Source organism: Typopeltis vanoorti, chromosome 17 (genome assembly GCF_054136105.1).
Source record: "Typopeltis vanoorti isolate ZY-2024b chromosome 17, IOZ_Tvanoo_1.0, whole genome shotgun sequence".
NCBI lineage: Eukaryota > Metazoa > Arthropoda > Arachnida > Uropygi > Thelyphonidae > Typopeltis > Typopeltis vanoorti.
In genome coordinates, this window is record NC_143565.1 from 69,973,318 (window position 1) to 69,993,438 (window position 20,121).

Genomic DNA, 20,121 nt, shown 5'->3' on the forward strand with positions numbered 1-20,121 from the left:
AAAGAAGTTTGAGGTTTTCCCCGTTCATGAGAATCTAATTCAAGTATTTAGCGTAAGTTGTAACAGTTCTAACATACGAGTGTGCAGACATCGATGGTACTTTAAGCATCTTTTACAATCATTTATTTTTCCAATGTTTAGGGAGTTCTGTGGAATTCTAGGTATTGTTTGTAAACTATAATTTCAACGTGTTGAGATGTGACAATTTTCTTCGTGGTAAGGCGAGCTAAAATCTCTCTCTCTCTCTCTCTCTCTCTGTCTCTCTCTCTCTCTCTCTCTGTCTCTCCCTCTCTCTCTCCCTCTCTTGCTCGCTTTCAGTTCAAAATAACTGTAATTTCCTACGATTTGAAGTGTAAGTTAGAACCCAATTCAGAGCGTTCTAAAGTGTTGTGGTTGTCACTCAAGATTGGGTTGATTCACAAATGAACGGTTCATATGCTTTTAACAGAACCCTTCCATTATTACTATGGAAATGGGAACATTTACGAGGCTACTAACTTAGGCATGAAACAAAGGAAACTATTATTAATGAAATAAAAATAATTAAAATAAAAAAATAAAACTTCTAAAAAAAAAGAAAAGGTATTCTCGTATTTCTAGTTTTAAAGTAATGACATCCCTGCTAATTATCTTAATAATAATCATGAACTATATATTTCAGTCTTACAACCAACTTATAACAGGCTCAACTGGCATCGCTGTGTGCTTAACTGATTGTTACTCTAACCTTAGAGCAATTCGCCATCTACAATTACATCAAACAAATAAGGCTATATGAGAAGGGAAGAATATCATGTCTGTGAATTACATGTATTATTACGAACGTGTGTGTGTGTGTGCTTTGCAGGAACACCACCACCACTGATTTTAGCATAAAAATCCTTCCACCTCAGTATGCGACCGGATAACTCGTCTTTAGTTAAAATTCTCTTATGAATATTACTTTGGTAATAGGACAGTAATCGAAACTTCTTTTATCAAATCAATGTGTCTTCCTGTCCACACTTACGTTGAATGCAAATTGCAAAATCTATTCAGTTTCAATCAACAAGTTAAGATTGAAAGATCCTTTACAGTTTTGGTGTCGACTTCAGGGTAATTGAGTTAGGTTAGATGAAAACCTTAACAAAGGACAACAAGCCTTTTAGTTAACAGCTGCTGAGATGGCTGGTTATTTATACGCGAAAAATAAAATTTTCTGTGTGTGTGTGTGTGTGTGTGTGTGTGTGTGTGTGTGTGTGTGTGTGTGTGTGTGTGTGTGTGTGTGTGTGTGTGTGTGTGTGTGTGTGTGTGTGTGTGTGTGTGTGTGTGTGTGTGTGTGTGTGTGTGTGTGTGTGTGTGTGTGTGTGTGTGTGTGTGTGTGTGTGGTTCAAAGCAGAGTCCAAGAGATACGTTGTGCCTTGGTGACTCTTGATCGGTGACCTCTATTAAGAGTATTTAATACTCTTATTATTTGACAGTGCGTGAAAATGTGATACTGTTGTCAACCAGCTTGCGATTTAGAGTGTAGTCAGTGAGTAAAGGATTGTTATTACAACTAAGTTTCCGAAGCTAGTTCCGTCTCAAAATGGGGAAATTCTTGGCTTTGAGTGAAGGATGTCAAGTATAACATCAGAGTTATGTTTGGTTATAGATCAAATCTTTAACCTATTGTCCATTAAAATAAAAACACACAGATACTCTTCAATGTGAGTTTATTAAAATTTCAATTTTACATATCTTTTTATCAAACTTTGGAAAGTTCCGTTAATACTCACCGAAATTTATTTCATTTACTCAAAAAAAAACTGGAGTATTAGGCTATAACTATTTCTCTTTTCTTACCATAAAGTATTAACATCTAATGCGGGTTTAGAATTTAGTTCCTGGAAAATGCTCTCCTGTCTTGTAAATTCTGTTTCATACGAGGGAAGATAATCCGACTCGATATTCTTTATATTCTTCTCCTCTTCTTCAGTGCTTAGTTTGTTGTTCATCGATCTTAAGTTATGTAGCTTTTCCTTCAGATCTTTATTTTCTCGTTCCTTCATTTCCAGAACAGCTTTCATTTCCTGTTTTTCCTTCTCGAGACTGCATAATTTGCTGTTAGTTTTCTCTACCAGAGACTTCATTGCATGATCGTAATGGGTTTGAATTTGTCTTATTCTTTCCGCCACATAAACGCGTCTGACTGGCAGTTCCTTTTTCATCACAGCCATCGATTTCTGCTGCTTGCTCAGTTCATTCTCCTTTTCCGTGATGATATTTGGAAAAAGAAAGAAACCGGTTTTCTTTAACTTTTCTTCCCTTTCTTTTTTCTTTTGGATGACTGACAACTTCTCTCTTAACTCATTCATCTTGCCCTTCGCTTCTTTTTCAATCTCTCTCTCGATTTCTCTTTTCTTTTCTACAATGATTGCAACTTTGGATTGCAGTTGTTCTAGTATAGTTTTCAGTTGAGAAATTTCTTTTACTAATGAATCCCCATCTTTGCTCTCATTATCACAAACCTGCTGCAACTGAATGCGTTCATCCTTCATTTCTTTTATTTTCTGAGAAAGTTCTTTGATTTTTTGATCTTGAGAGATGTCCTCGGCCATTTTCAGTAAGAATATTTTTTCCAGAATCTTAAACTTTTCCAGAAGAGCAATTGATATTACCTTGTTGTCGAACTGAAACTGACCAAGCATAGATTTCATGACCTGAACTGCCAAAGTCGGAGGAGATTGTAACTTAAGTTTGTCGGTGGTTTTGATTCCATTGCCTGACATATCTACAGTTTTAATGTTCACTTCTGGTAAGTCTTCGGATTCATTAGACTTCTTTTGCTGTAAATAAAAAAAAGCTCAGAATTAAGACAAAATGAAAGGTAAATTAGGTTGAGACAAAAACAAAAAGTGCATCTTAATCTCACAAACGTAGTGCTTCTTTTTTTTTCTTCGTAAATATCTTAGTAATTTCACCATATATTGTAAATAGCTTTATCAATTTTAGGATAAAACGTAGTTATGAGATTGAATAATCTTTAACAATATCTTAAGTGGTCTAAAGAATTGTTCTCTGTTGAAATAAACCACCCCTTAAGAACACTGACTACTATATGTCACACATCTTTATAGTAAGAAAATCATTGATGACATCATACTGTTATGTTATATGATGCATTCAGTCAGACAGCTACCGAACTTCACTATTGATGAAACAAAGCAAGATTATTTCAGAATAGAAGCTAGCAGTTAGAAGTTAGCAGACTGATAACAAGGATAAAACACTATTTAGTGGATTAAAAAAATAAAAAAGCTGAAATAAAATAAAGTAGAACAGGATACGCTTTTTTGCAGGCTACTTCAAAAACATGTAATTTTGCTCCAATAAAAAATCCTCAGAATATTTTGGTTTTGCTGAGATATTAACTATTTCAGTAATCTTTTCACTAAAGAAAGCATAGTTACGAATCTCCATTCCTTGTTCAGAAAGATAGACAGTGAAACTTGGCTTCGAAAGTTCAGTTCTCAGGATTCTTCTTCAGTTTGTCAATGAAGGTTGACATATTCGGGAAGATAAAAACCACATTCAAATTCAGCAAAGAACTTATCTTCTTATTCGTTGCAAATGAGTTTGCTTCATCTTTAACTAAATCGTTGACATCAGAGCAATTTGTGCACAATTGTTAAAAATCATATGTTATGTGTGCATACATTCCTTAGACCTTCTTTTCCTTCTTTTTATTTTTAGAAATTCAGTTATTTTTGGAATCAAATAATAAATTTCAAATAAATCAATGTAATCCTTTTACCTGAATCCCCTCTCCCCCCAAAAATAATAGTTAGTGCTAAACGAGCTGCTTATTTTGATATACGACGGTGGTCTTGAAAAGTTCTCAGCCTAATAATGAAAAAACGAATTTATAATTTCAAAATTATTTTTTGAATAATTTTGAAACATAATCTCCCTTAAGACTAACACATTTATTCCAGCGATGCTCCAGTGCCATTTTCCCGTCACTGTAGTGGTTCTCAGTAAGATCTGCAAATTACCCATCGACAGCTGCAATCACCTCTTGACGAAGAAAAACGCTGACCAGCGAGGAAGAGTTTAAGTTTTGGGAATAGACAGAAGTCAGAGGGAGCCAAATCTGGGGAATACGGTGGATGTTCCAACAATTCATATTGCAGATCCCTTAATTTTCCCATTGCCAAAACACCTCTGTGGGCAGGTGCATTGTCCTGATGAAAGATGATTTTTTTTTCTTTTGCAAACCGGACCTTTTCTCACGATTTATTTCGTCTAGTCTGGTTAAAAGATCGGAATAATATCCCCCGGTTATTGTTTTACCCTTTTCTAGATAATTAGTAAACAAAATGCCTTTATCCCAAAACACTGATGTCATGACCTTTCCTGCTGATAGAACCAATTTTGTCTTCTTTGGTGTGAACAACTGGCTTCTGTCCACTGTTTTGACTGCAGTTTGGATTCTGGTGTGCAATGGTGAATCCAAGTCCCATCCAGAGTAATAAATCGGCGCAGAAAATCAGTTTTATTCTTGTTAAAACGCTCCAAGCAGTGTTCAGAGATTTTCATGCGAGTTCGTTTTTGATCTGTTGTGAGCAAGCACGGCATCCATCTTGCGCAAAGCTTTTTCATTTGCAATCCTTCGTGCAAAATATATCCTATACGTTCTTTTGAAATGCCTCTAGTCTCAACAAGTTCACGCACTTTGACTCCCCGGCCATCCAATACCATATCGTGCACTTGATCAATGATTTCTGGTGTTGTTACACTTTTTTGGACGTCCTTCACGTGGATCATCTTCAAGGCTGGTACGGCCACGTTTAAACTCGGCAGCCCATTTCTTAATTGTTGAAAAGGAAGGAGAAGAGTGCCCATAAACTTTTATGTACTTCGAATGAATTTCGTTGGGCTAAACCTTCTTTTACGAAGAATTTTATAACCGCACGATACTCGATTTTATCCATGTCAAGGGATGCAGACAACACTTTTGCTTCAGACAGCTGTATAAAATCAACTACTTGATAGAATGACTTGCAATTTCACATGGACGCTTACGACAGATGTACCAACGTAGAAAAATAAAATCTTGCCGATAGTGTTGCCATCTATGGTCCAACCCGAGAACTTTTCAGACCACCCTCGTACAAGAAATTATTTTGTTCTGCTTCATATGTAGGCGCATTTTAAAGCTCGCATGCAAGACCGTCGCCAGATTAGATCGCGCCCTGAGGCAAACAATTAAATATCGCCCCTGATGGATTATAAGACAAAAATCTAAAAAAATCTCCAATTGCTATTTTTTTTTATTACAAGAGAAACATTAATTACAAAAAAAAATCAGCTAACGCCTTTTTATTCTAACTTTTGGAGACTGAGTGGGCAGTTCAATCTCCACTGGTACCAATCAGAGATAGATGGCCCAAGGCTATCACTAATTAAGCGATACTCAGTGAAGAGAGACGGCTCAAATGTGCCGCCATCTCGTGGTCCCTAACCCTAACACAATATATTTAATGTCTGAAATAATGTGGGTTCTATGGTCAATTTTCTTGAGTTTACAGGACGAAAAACCCGAGTTTCCGGGAGGAAAAACCTGCTTGCCCGTGCCAGAGATCGACTAACTCGGGAACCGGTCGAAAAAAGCTTAGAAAAATTTCCTCTAGTCGCCGACTAGACTCGAAACCAAGTCTTCCTTCGTGCGGCCAAGCGCCGTGGTTGGCAAACGCCACATCCACTGAGCTACACAGGCTCTACTTTACTACACATTAATTACATAATAATAATAATTAAATATTTGCTCTACGGGGATATCGCACGATAAAACTGTTTATAAGCTCTTCTAAATTTAAATTATAAGCTATGTCTGCGTCTATCGCTATAGTTGCTAGACTAACCAATCTTTCTTGGGTCATTGCTGTTCGCAAATAATTTTTAATCAGTTTAACCCCTTAACGTTCCAATTAAAAATCAGAAAGCGGTCGTTTTTCTGCCAATTTGTTGGGCTAGTTTTGGGCGAGGGTGATTTGCTGGATCAAATTCATCATTATTTGAAAAATAATGATGAATTTGCGCAAACGAAATAGCCGATACACGACGTTGGCAACTTTTCTCGGCTGAAAGGAAATAGCCACAAGATTGTCTAGCGTCTATATTCGGTTGTATTTATAGGTGAAACCAAAATTCAAAATCAATTTTGGTGCAATAAACAAAAGACGTGTCACAGACGTCTTTGTATGTTAAGGGGTTAAGATTTTTCCCCTTAATAATGATTCCATGCGTGAATGATACATAGCCTAAAATCGCCACGTATCCCCGGGAAACACTTGAGAAATGCTGATCTAAGAAGCTGGTTCTAAAATGTTTAGTTTTAGTATGTATGAGTTTAATTTTTTTATCAGCTAAAAAAAATCAGTTAACGCTTATTTGTTCCCGTATAGGGAGTAAGCGGGGCAGTTTACTCTATCTAACGTTTGGAGACTGAGTGGGCAGTTCAATCTCCACTGGTAGCCAATCAGAGAGATAGCTAGCCCAAGGCTATCACTGATTCATCGATACGCAATGAAGAAGTCGGCAAGCTAGTTCCGCCATCCTGTGGTCCCTAACCCTAACACAATATTTTTAATGTCTGAAAATAGTGTGGGTTCGACGGTCGATTTTCTTGAGTTTACGGGACGAAAAACCCGATTTTTCGGGAGAAAACACCTGCTAGCCCGTGCCAGAGATCGACTAACTCGGGAACCAGTCGAAAAAAGGCTGAGAAAAATTTCCTCTAGTCGGCGACTAGATTTGAACCACCAAATCCTTTCTTCATGCGGTCAAGCGCCGTAGAGTGCAAACGCCACTTCTACTGAGCTACACAAGCCACTTAATTTTTTTTTTATTATTAAAATATAATAAGAACATAAACTAAACTAAAAGCTGTATAGCTGTAAAATATCTTGTTGCCGTAATATGGCCCCTACCGCAATATGGCTGAACGAGCCCCTTTATTAAACGGCGGCGTTAGGCAGGCTGCCTCTATGCTACCCTCTGTCCACGGCACCACTCGCATGTATTGTGAAAGTAATGAACTTAAAAAATTAAATAAAATAAAGTCTCAAGCACTTATATTTGCTAACATCATGATATATAAAAAATGCTTTATCAAGATTGGTACTGAAATCTAATGAACATAAAAGCAGAATATTTTGAAAGAACAGCAAATTACAAATTCCTTGTATTTAGTCTAGAATTCATTGGCTCCATCTATTACTTATCCTCGTATTTATTTTAGTGAGAATTTTCATTTCAGGCGTTCATATTTATAATATCTGCGGATTACAAAGTTATTAAAAAAATTACATTAAACCCAGTGAGGGGGGGGAGAAGGGATCGCAATAGTATTAATCTGATTGTGACTTCAAAACTGAGTTTCAATTCGACTAATTCCGTGTGTGTGTGTGTGTGTGTGTGTGTGTGTGTGTGTGTGTGTGTGTGTGTGTGTGTGTGTGTGTGTGTGTGTGTGTGTGTGTGTGTGTGTGTGTGTGTGTGTGTGTGTGTGTGTGTGTGATTTATTTTATTTCTCTCTCTCTCTCTCTCTCTAAGACGACAATATCCTTTAACATTAAAAAAACTGGGAGATACCGATCTTAAAATTGTACTTTGTAACACTATTGCTGTACAACTTGAATAAGACGAATAAACTGGAAGGATTTAAATTGAAGGTAGAGGATTCTAAGGAACATTCAGAGAAGCTATGATGATGTACTTTACGCATGCTATATCATGTCCAATTTTCGTTCTTATATTATTTTTACTGTCCACTTGAACATTTACTTACCTCAGACATATCCAGGAAACAGCATGATGATATATGATTCTTACCAAGAGTAGCTAAAATATTGTCGATTTGTGCGTGTACCTTCTCTTTTTCACACAGAAGTTTCTGGATTTCCTTGTAGACAACATGCAAAAAAGGATGGCCACATATAATAATGTTTCTTTATTTTTAAATATTTTTTTTCTTCATCTAAATTAAAACTCGACTAAGGAAACTAAAACAACAATCGGCCCCTGCAGACATTTTAAACTAGATTTTCTAAATATGACTGGTATTCAGCTATCATAGTGAAAATATTAAAATACTTTAATAATTAAATAAACCCGTGTCAATGTTCTAATATTATGATATTTATTATTTACATAATTTATCACTGTTTTAATAAAATGGTGCCATGTGGGACCAGTGCTTTTATATCCATAGGCAAATAATTCTACTACAGAGTAAAAAAAAAACATTTAAGCTAGTTCGATGCCAATATCAAATCCAAGGGTGTATGAGGGTGTAAACTGCGTAGTGTGGCCTCAGATTGATTTGTCTTATTTTGCAGGATATAACAAAGTATGAAACCGATTAACATCCTTTAAACCAACTAACTTAACAAACTAGACGGGATACAAATCGGTTGCTTCCAAGCAAAATGAATCTCCACTGTCAACAGAGCTATAGACTAAATTCGGTTCCAAAATAACACCGTATTTATGGTTAACTGAATGGAAATGATAAACGGGGAGGGTTCATCATTCTCGATTTATATACCTTTGAGTTATTTCATAATTTAAGGAAGGTCAACTTGAATTTTCTTAGAAAATGGTTATATTTGCCAGCGTAGTTGGAGGAGTGGATTGCTCTACTGCTCTCCAACACAGATTGTGGATTCAAATCTCACCTTGAACATAGATGTCTAATGTTATGTGAAAAGCGAATTTCTTCTCCTTGTGTGAGACCACTATCTTGCTTATTGGAAACCTGAAGCAGTTTGAAAAAGTTTCACGTAGGGTGCCTATAGAGGCAGAGTTTGAGAATTATCAAATTCTTATATCACCAACGGTGCTCATGTACTCTAGGTCTGCCACCATTTGCGGTGAGATAGAAAAAAAAATTATGTAATTCATTATGCTGACAAAAGGAGTTGTGTTTTATGTAATTTCCAAGAATTGTTGATAATTGCGAAAAAATGTCATTCAATTGAATGATTCTGGATGTTTGTGATTGTCTTTAGGTGGGAAATGTATGTCATCGCTCGGTGGAAAATCTTCTTATCCCAGGCCTGACGTTGCTTTAAAAAGTTCGATGTTTTTTGGTTTCTAGAAGAGGGTTTCCCAATTACGTAAAAAATATAAAATAAAAAATAGAAAATTAACAAAAATAGAAAAAAAAATCCTTAGCCCAACCACAGTACTATAGGTTTCCAATCTTTCGTGGAAATCTTTCCAGATAAAACACATAGACTCATTTTTCTATTTATATTCAAATACCTCTAATTGAGCTGTCCCCTTTTCCATAGGTTGTTCAGAATCTCTTTTATCGGCTCCATTCCCCATCATTGCAAGTTTAATTTCAGCCAGCTCACGTTGCAAATCTTCAAAATTTCCGCATTTTACCTTCAGAAGACTATTTTCTTGCTCGGCATCCTGAATTTTTTTCTCCAGATCCTAAAATTAACAAAGTCAAATAGAAAAATTACAAAATTACGTTTCGTTTTTTTTTTTTTTGAGAAATTTGTGCATGTTATCTACCTACTCAAGTATTATTATCTCACCTATTTATAAAGTAGTAGTTGCTATAGTTACGATTCGTAGTATTTCTGAAACACGCATTTAGATATAAAATACCAGAATCTGTGTATATTTTTGTATATGGGGTAAGAAAGAAATAAAGGCAAAGCTTGCTTCTTGGTACACTAGTGTGTGTGTGTGTGTGTGTGTGTGTGTGTGTGTGTGTGTGTGTGTGTGTGTGTGTGTGTGTGTGTGTGTGTGTGTGTGTGTGTGTGTGTGTGTGTGTGTGTGTGTGTGTTCATCTCAAATAGCAGTATTTATATACGCTAACGTTTACATACCTTGGCTTTGGCTGTTAGTTCTTCTACCAACTGTTCTTTTTTCACATCCATAACCTTCCTTTCGACTTCTTTGCATTCCAGTTCGTTCACTTGGCACAGCAATACCTCCATTTTGATGTGTTCGAGTTTAGACTTTGCTTGAACATTCACCATCATTTCAATTAGGTACTTGATAACCAAAATGTGACCTTTGACGTCCGATTTCACTGCTTCCAGATCCATTTTTAATTTCATCTGGTCACTAAGGAGTTTCTCCAAATCACCTTTAGTTTCAGAGACGGAAATATGCAAAGGGACATCGAAGTCCATGTCTCCTTCTTTTCTACTATCATCCACATAACTGACAATTTCATCCAGATAATCAGCGAGAGCTTTAAGTTCCCTACGATACTGTTCGAATATTTCAAATGGTGAATGCATCAAGCTGGCCACTTCGTTTGAATATAAAGATGAGCATTCTGTGCCAGAAGAATCCCCATTTTCCTTTGAATTATTCATAGATGTTGTAGTATTACTTTCATCTTCAATGGTTTTGAACATGTTGCCTATTTTAGTATTCATTTGTTTTAATTTCTCTATAATGACATGCAATTTTGTATGAATGATGGAAAAGACATCTTTTCGGATTCTGTCCTCTTTGGGTTCTATAGAATCGAATATTTTCATATCAGGTTTTAATTTTAAGTCCTTTCCAGGACTTGAACTGAGAGGTGAAGTATTTTTCCAACTTTTATTATCATCCATAAGATTCAATAGGGTAAGCAACTCAAGATCCATTTGTCCTTCTGATATTTGCTCATTGAGTTTTTTGCGAAACTCTTCTTCTTTTTCGAGATGTTCGAGATCTGATCTGAATTCTTCATCTGCAATTCCCAAAGGGTTAGACAAGGAGTTTAAAAACGACATCAAGAAGTTCTATAATTTTAAAGCTCTTCTGTATTCCTGTATTGAGATTAAAGAAAAAAATAATTAAAGTAACTGTTTTATTATAAGCTTACATCTAATGAAACAAGTTCGATTAATTCATAATTCATGAATTTTAAGCATACAATAACGAAACACTTGTGTATAACTCTGAATTATGATAACGTATATAATAATTCTGACAGAAAAGAAATAAAAAAAATGTCTAATCATCGATAGCTAAAAATCCAATTAATTGCTACCAACCGATTAAATATCAATTATAGTGGTCTGTAATGTAATATAATTCAAAACAACGAGCCAACCGAAAGGCCACAGTCGTCGTATCTTTCGCTAGCACATTGCACATAATGCACAACATTTCGGAGAGATGTGTAAGACTGCTTATGATAGGTTTCCTCCGCAATCTCGCAAAGCATTTCGCATTCGTTGTCATTTTCTATCCATTCACTACGCCAACAATCACTCCATCCTTTGGCAGCTTGGATTTGTATCCATAAGTGCTTCTTCTATTTTATCCATGTTTTTAATGTTCACCTGTTTCACCTTCACGCTGTGCGTGCACCACTTGTTAGACTTTTTGAGCGATGTTCACATTCCCAAGTATACCGCTCAAAACAATTAGGGGAATATTTTGGTTTTCTTGTAAATTATAAAGGTATCAAAATAATTTACAAATGTAACACAATTTGTGATAAATGTCGATTATTTAAACAATATCACATTAATTACACCCTATCCTTAAGTAAGAAATATTTATTCATGTATAAATTACCCAACAGTTGTAATTATTTGTAGAAATTTATAATTATCCGACAGAAACGAAAATATCCCCTAATTGCTTTAAGCATTGTATGTCAGCACTATGAACAAAGGCACACTCTGGTGACGTTTGGCTCAACTGGAACAATTTTGGCAGTATTTTCTTTCCAACCCCTCTAGTACGAAATGAGCCTAATACGGTTTACAATGATATGGGTATTATGAATGATTAAAAGTAATTAAAAAAAATACATGTTAATCGCAAAAAGCAATTAAGTTTATAAAGTTTATAAAGCTCCGGAGACTATATTACATCAGGATTCTGTGTAGGATTAATGAAAAATCTTAACAGCCGTCGGAGGGATATAAAGGAACCCTGGTCATCAGTGTGGATCCTAAAGCATCGTTTAATATCATAAATACATGCTTTTATTTTATTTATTTAGTTTTTATGCAAAGACCGGTTTCTGGTACTCATATATATATATATATATATATATATATATATATTATATATATATATATATATATTAAAGATACCAAGAAAATTTAAATAAAACTTGGTTTTAATCCTATTTCCCAAGTAAGCAAACAGAAATAACTCAAGTTTGCGCCTGCACATAGTGCAAGTCACGGCGACTCCGCACGTAGTGCAAGTCCAGGCAACGCGTGGTAAAGGTGGAATAAGCTTTGATTACCATCCTTGGTATTTACCCTTTATGCAAAGCACATCCCCTAGCGGAAATGTATGATGCTATACATTAAAGGCAATGGCCCCTACCCAGATCGGATTCTACCTTTGTATAGGTGAAGCGGGCTCTAAAAATAAGACGATCCCGAAAGATCGCCCAACTCAGCGTTGTTTCACTTAGTGACAGGCTCATCCCATCACCGAGAAGAACTTCTCAGCATTGGCTCTACCCAGTGGCAGGCTCACCTCACCACCAAGCAGAGTCATAATCTCAGCGGTGACTCCACTCAGAGACAGGCAAATTCCTACCCCCAAGCAGAACCTCTCAAATCAGAGCCAGAGTCTCACCGGAGAGGTCTCATAGTGGGAGCCAGGCTTAAGAAATACCAAGTTTAAGTAATATAGAGTTTATAAATTTTACCTAAAGAAGTTGCAACAAGGTGCTTTGACCTTATTAATTAAAAAGCTCAGGATGAGAGATAGATGTAGAAAGGGTTTTTTTTTTTTTTTTTTTTTTTTTTTTACCTTGGGTATGTAATATATATTAAAGATACCAAGCAATTTTAAATAAAACTTGGTTTAAATCCTATTTCCCAAGTAAGCAAACAGACAACTAAGGCAAGTTTGCGCCTGCACATAGGATGTGCTTTGTATTAGGGGTTAATACCAAGGATAGTGATCAAAGCTTATTCCACCTTTACCACGAGTTGCCTGGACTTGCACTACGTGCGGAGTTGTCCTGATTTGCACTAACTTGACTTACTTGTCTGTTTGCTTATATTTTACATTTTTTTTAACCTTAGGTGAACCTTAGGTACACCGTAACTTAGCTGAAGGAAATTGCCATATATTTTGTTTATTTTTATTTTTTACTGTTTCTGACCAGGTTCGTTTACACGAAAGGTGGCAGAACAATGGTCATTAGTCCTGTGTGTAGCAATTAAAAAAAAAAAAAAAAAAATCACCTCCTCGGCGGGGAATACAGCCCAGGTCTTCAGCGTGACACACAGTGATACTGTCCACTATACTACCGATGATTTCGAAAACAATTGATCGGATGCGGTTTCGATAACATGACACACACACACACACACAAAGAGAGAGAGAGAGAGAGAGAGAGAGAGAGAGAAATATAATGCTTGATTGATTGATTGATTGATTGAGGAAAGCACAAATGAAGACTAACTTTTATTTGCTCAGGAAGAATGCAGTGGGTATTTTGGTTTTGACAATCCGTCTCCCCAGTCCAACTGACAGAAGATTCCAATGTAGCTTCCGACTGGAATAAGGGATTTCCAATGGTCAGAATATGTGCTAGGAAACGTGGTGCGAAACTGATGTAAGGTCTCGGGGTGTTTTTGTTTGTGCAGCATTATCACGCGATGGGAATTTGCTGAATGAAACATGACAGCTTCTCAATTTGAATATTGTAACAAGTGCTTTCCACTGCTGCAGCTAATGTCTGTTTTATTTTATTTTATTTCGTTTTAGTTAAAAAATTGCTAAGATACCAAAACTGGAATATATTCTGCACTTTTAAGAATTAATGATACCACGTGTTTAATTTCGCATAATCTGGCTGGTTTCTTCACATCTGGTTTTCTTCTACTTTAGGAAGAAACAGAGAAGTGATGATGATTATTTTTATTATTTTACTATATCATTATTCAGGAGAAGTTTAATATCCCATATATGAACAATAAACTGTCATGTGATAAGCGAAGCGTTACATCTATACTGACTTAGCGTTTGCATTAGTAATACACCCCGATTTATATATTCGGTGCGATAAAGAAATACCACGTGATATCAACGTCACGTGTGGCTATTATAAATGGGCACACCTATCCTCTGTACGTAATCAATAAAAGTTTGCCAGTAATGGGCAAACGTCCCGTTTTGAGCCAGTTTGACCGCGGGCAGATAATGGAGCGAGGAGAGCAGGTGCCAGTATTTCGGAAACAACCACACCTGTTAGTTGCTTCCGTATTATTGTATCAAGGTTCTATCAGGACTGGATTAACCATGAACAGACATCCAGCAGAAAGGCTCATATTGGTCAGCCACGAGTGGTTGATCCTAGTGGTGAGTGTTGGGTGTCACGACTGGTATCTCAGCAACGACGTGCAGCAGTTACACCGCTCATCCACCAGGAACAGTTCGATCCATATTTCCAAATGCGCCATACCTTGCTTCGCCTGGGGTTCCAAAGCTGGAGACCCACAAGAGCGCACATGATGACGGCCAGGCATCGAAACAACGCCTCACATAGGCTAAAAAACGTCAACAAGGGACCCTTGATAGAAGGAAGAAAGACATCTGTCCCATTTCCTGCTGCACCATGCTGATGGCCTGGTTTGCATTTGGCATAAACAGCATGAATTCCTATTCCCTGGTTGTACAGTTGGGATTCAACAGGCCTGTGGACGTGGTGGTGTTATGGTCTGGGAAGCTTTTTCCTGGCATGCCTTAGGTCCGTTGGTTATCATCCCACAGACACTGAATGGTGAACGCACAGGAACATGTTAGCCAACCATCTCCATCCATATCTACAGGAGATCAACCCAGACTACAGTGCGGACAACTCACCTTATCACCGGGTTCGTACAACTACTGAGTGGTTGGAGAAACATGACAACGAATTCGCCACATTCCCTTCCCCCCCCCCCCTTTGACTGTAACCCAAATAAGCATGTGTGAGATAAGCTATAACTGGCTGTGAGAATTGCTGATTTCAGGGAATGAGAGCGAAATGACGGAGTTGCTGCAGCGGACATAGGTCGAGTCAACATGGAGGATGTTCGACACCTTGTAGAATCTGTTCCTAGGCATTTGTAAGCCGTGATTGCACAGAGAGAGGGACCAACGCGCTATTAGGTGGGTGTTGCTAATGCAAAGTTAACTCAATGTAAGGACATGAAAACTAGTACGTTATAAGCCTAATGAAATGTGATAAGTCTAACACGTTGAACAAAACTCTGATTGTCCAGTGCAATATCCCTTCACTCTATACATGTATATCTCATCGTGCAAACATTAAAATGATCAATGGTGTGTGTGTGTGTGTGTGTGTGTGTGTGTGTGTGTGTGTGTGTGTGTGTGTGTGTGTGTGTGTTTAAAATAAGTTTATATCATAAAAATTATTGATTACTAAGAATTCCCTGAACTGATGCGCACATTATGAAAAGGTCCATGAAAAGGTCCATACGCTTCAATTTGTTCTAAAAATTATTTCTTACATTTTAGATTTCACCATCTTCGATTAATTTTTCTCTGTAAAAAAAAAATTGTAAATAAATAAGACAAACATTCTGTAATAAAAACAAGTATCTAATCATTATAGAAAAGGGAGTAGAAATACGGTCCATAAGTGCTAAAATGTAAAAGGAAATATTAAAATTGTACCTTTACATTATCTGCTGTCAAAGTGCACTGCTCATTACCCCATCCCATAATGCCATCTTCCTTTAATGTATTAGTTCGAATGACCTGTTGCGAGCAAAACAACCCACTTTATAATATATGGCGTTATTTCCGTAGTCTGTACTATATTTGTCAAAGCTTGAATTCTGAAGCCAGCTTGTCTGTTTGTTTCATTTTTAGAAGTGAGAGAATTCTATTGCTTCCCTCAGAGATTGTGTAATTCCACTTTAGATGAACACTCTCGTATAAGGTTCCTCTCTTCCTAAAAGAGATTCAAACGCAGATCTTTTCAACCAAGGGTTATCATTGCTGCAGAAAACACTATGGGATTCTTCACTGCACTCTTCCGAAGTATCGATTACTAATTATGACCAGCTCACTATGTGTGTGTAAATTGCGTGTGTTTTTCTGGATAAGGTTTCATCATCTCCTACAAGGGGTTCGAAACCAGGTCTTTCAACCAAATGGCACTGTCGATACCTCTAAGCTACCGAGGCTCTACTTCTAAGCAATGCATACAAATAAACTTGTATTTGTAGAAGATTTGAATCAAGATCACGTGATAGACAATGAACGTAGCACACTACGTTCATTGTCCAACATGTGATCTGCAATAACCCTACATACGTGACAAATATTATAATTCTTCCGAACAAACCGCCTCAATGTTCTTTATTTAGTTTTCTTTCCGGGACAAAAAACATCATGAATTATAGACGCTGTTCATAATATAAATACAATATTACCTTCATATAACCATTTATAATCGAAAGTTAATAATCAGTTCTAATTGATGCAGTATGCTAATGAAATTTAACAATTTTTGTAATAAAAAATCAATCAAAATTACGGAGAACAGAGTGCAAGCGCGCATGAGCATGCAATAAAACCCAAATTATTCTTGTTTTGAAACAATTTAGTATGCAAACTAAATTTTTAGGTTTGATCTCTAAATATATTTTATTTACAATATGATTAATTCGTAATCTATTAAAAATAACTAAAAACCAGACTAACATTCACCTCCACTTTCCCCTGGCAGAAGCGCATCGTATCAATAGCCTCCTCAGCATCCAAGAAACTAATTTTCTCTTTCGTTCAAAGTGATATTTTATAACACCAAATCGTCCATGCCTAGAATACTGTTCACGTGTTTGGGGCAGTGCACCTAAAATCCTTGATGCTGTCCAAAAGCTAGCAATTAGGCTCATTGATGATCCCTCAATCTCATAGATGCAGTGTTTCAGCACGGTGTCTATTCTACAGGTGCTTCCATGGTCTCTCCTCCAGTGAACTGGCAACTATCATTCCTTTACCTTCACCTTTAGTTGCACCTGTTAAGACAAGAGCAGCAGCTGCCCAGCACCCCTTTACTGTACAACTGCAAACAGAGTGAACCTGTTTCTCCTCTCCCGCTTTCTCCTCTCCCATATTTCCAAACAATTACAACTTGTTTGGAAATATGCCCCTTTTGCCAACATGAGTTTTTTTTTGACAACATGAGTTGTCAAAAAAAGAAAACAAAACATCAATAAACTTCTATCTGGGTCCTCATCTGCACCTGACACATGGCACTGATGTGTTTATTGGTCACTTAACCTCTTCTGTGTATGAGATCAATAAAAAAATAAAAAATAAAAAACTTCACTTACCTGAATCATATTTTCTAGTGAAGCTGAATTCGGAAATGAAAAATGCAATTAAAACGATAATTATGATACACAGTTATAGTCTGTGTGTGTGTGTGTGTGTGTGTGTGTGTGTGTGTGTGTGTGTGTGTGTGTGTGTGTGTGTGTGTGTGTGTGTGTGTGTGCGTGCGCGCGCGCGCGTGTGTGTGAGAGAGAGAGAGAGATAAGTTATTGGTCTTATCATATTCCATTAGGCTTACATTTTGTCAAGCAATACGCAACATGAGACATAATAAAAATAAAACTACATTATTTCCTGTTTTTGACTTGATACACGTTTGTTTTATGAAAATTACAGACCTGATGGCGTCCTCTAGTATCATTTTATTAAATATCTGCAGCAGATTTTATTATTACCTTTATGATTTTCTAAAAATAGAATTCTATTCATTATATAATGAATAGATTCTATTCATTATAGAATTCATTACAAAAATAGAACATATTATACAGTTTTAACATATTCTGAGTAAAAAGTGAAGTGTTTCCCAAATATAACTGTAACTTCATCTGACCACTTGCTCATAGCTGTGAATCAAATTTATATTTAAATACTATATAATTGTAGCAACCAAAAAAGCTAAATCCTTTAGTTGCTTAAGAGATTTTGGCACCACCTTGAATGGCTTTTAAATATTACTGAGTTGAGTGACTGAAAATGTTGCAATTTAATATGGATTATATTATGTTATTGTTATGACAGCTGGTAAAATTGACAGCCAGCAAAATTGTTCCAGATAGGCAACTGTCAATATTGACAAAGAAGAATAATAAAACATTTAATTATGCCGTTGGCTTAAAATATTAAAAAAAAAAAAAAAGATAGATTCTATGTGTAATTTGATTTATTAATTTCATCTCTGTACTTCAAGTAAATCTGAGAATATTTTCTTGTTTTTATATTCAAATTACCATTGTGTATTGCAGTATTCCTAAGTTTAATTAAAATATAAAATATTTTCATTTAAAAATCGTCTGTTTACTAAGACAGTAAAAACTTCAGTTTAAGCCAATAAGGCTTAAACTTATAAGCGGAAGAATCCCTCCTAATATGAAATAGTTTACAAATTTTTATCTGCATTAGTAAAGTTTTAGTTTAAAATCTATTCTTACCTTCAATAGTATTTTTTCCCCTTTCAACTTTATTTGCCACACAATTCAGTTTTATTTTGAAGCCTACGTTGTAATGGCTTCGTTCCTATCTGTGTCAACGTAGCACAATTGCATTGGAACAGTGCATGCGTAAACGTCATAAGGCGCGTGCCACAATCTCATGAATGTTCATTACATGTGCACAGCTCAATTACGTCGTTGAAAAATATTTATAATAGCTTTTATTATAAATGAAATAAAAAACATTTTTGGTCTTAATTAGTTTTCTATATTTTGCAGAATTTACTACCAAGGTGGACGAATTTTACAATAATCTAGTTACAACTGAATTATGAACTTGATGTCATAAATATCATTTGTATTTCAATATTTTGATAAATCTACACAACATTGCGATCTTCCCGATCATATTGGTCCGGTACCCAATATCAGTAAAAAGGAAGAGATTGACACAGCAATAAATAACTTAATCATACAAATTCAGAAAGCAATTGAATCAGTCTTCAACCCAACTAACCGTATCCCTGAAGAAATCATGGACCTAATCAAAGCAAAAAATAAAGCCAGGAAGAGATACCACAATACCAAAGCCCCACAAGATAAAAAAGTATTGAACAATCTAAATAGGCAGGTCCGAGAAGCTCTTCAAAAACACAGAAACCATCAATGGGAAACCAAATTGGCAAACATCAATACTGAAGATGATTCTGTATGGAAATTCTTAAGAGCAATCCGCACTAAAAAGCAACTCACACCCCCTATCCAAACCAAGAAGGGGACAGTTCACAAAGATGAAGAGAAAGCCGAAGCTCTAGTAGATAACCTAGAATCTCAGTGCAACCCATCGTATACTAATTTAAATATCAACCTTATGTACAAGATTCATCGTCATGTTAGGTCAACCTTAAGACAGAACACTGTCAACTCTGAACAAATCACTGCTACAAATCCAACAGAAATGATAAATATCATCTCCCATCTAAACAATAAAAAAGCTCCAGGACCGAATGGCATAACTAACAGAAAAGTAACACTACTTCCAAGAAAGGCCACAGTCCATCTTGTCAACATTACAAATGCCATCTTTAGATTCCAGCATTTCCCTTCTACATGGAAAACAGCCACAATCATACCACTGAAGAAGCCAGGAAAAAATGCTCACCTTCCTGAAAGCAACAGACCCATAAGCCTATTATCCAGCCTCGGAAAGGTGACAGAGAAAGTGATCCTCTCAAGATTCCAAGCAGAAACAGATAAGTTAAGAATTTTGCCTAATGAACTGTTCGGATTCCGTAGGGCCCATAGTACAGCCCAACAAGTGCACCGGCTGGTAGAAATCATTACTAAAGGTTTCAACTGGAAACTCAATACAGCTGACATCTTCATCGAACGCAGAGAAGGCGTTTGATAAAGTATGGCATCAAGGTCTTCTCTACAAACTGATAAAATTTAATTTTCCAGTCAGGCTAATAAAAGGTAATACATTCTTACCTGAAAGACAGATACATGCAGGTCAGGGTAGGCGAAACGGTTTCGACCAGACGCAGGATCTCGGCAGGCGTACCTCAAGGATCTCTTCTGGCACCTCTACTGTTTTCAATCTATGTAGCAGACATCCCTCTGAATCCAAGAACAACATTCACTGCATTAT

General features: G+C 36.4%; 1 protein-coding gene across 1 annotated transcript; it reads right to left on the bottom strand.

Annotated features, from left to right (window-relative positions):
• Positions 1–1,703: 1,703 nt before the first annotated feature.
• LOC150097468 (uncharacterized) lies at positions 1,704–18,559 on the bottom strand. Its single transcript, XM_090407435.1, has 5 exons — positions 18,471–18,559; positions 9,870–10,811; positions 9,289–9,465; positions 7,811–7,924; positions 1,704–2,807 (listed from the first exon to the last, which is right to left on the bottom strand). The coding sequence occupies exons 2-5, from the start codon at positions 10,773–10,775 to the stop codon at positions 1,821–1,823; spliced, it is 2,184 nt and encodes a 727-aa protein (XP_090263561.1). The 5' UTR covers positions 10,776–10,811; positions 18,471–18,559; the 3' UTR covers positions 1,704–1,820.
• Between the last annotated feature and the right edge of the window lie 1,562 nt (positions 18,560–20,121).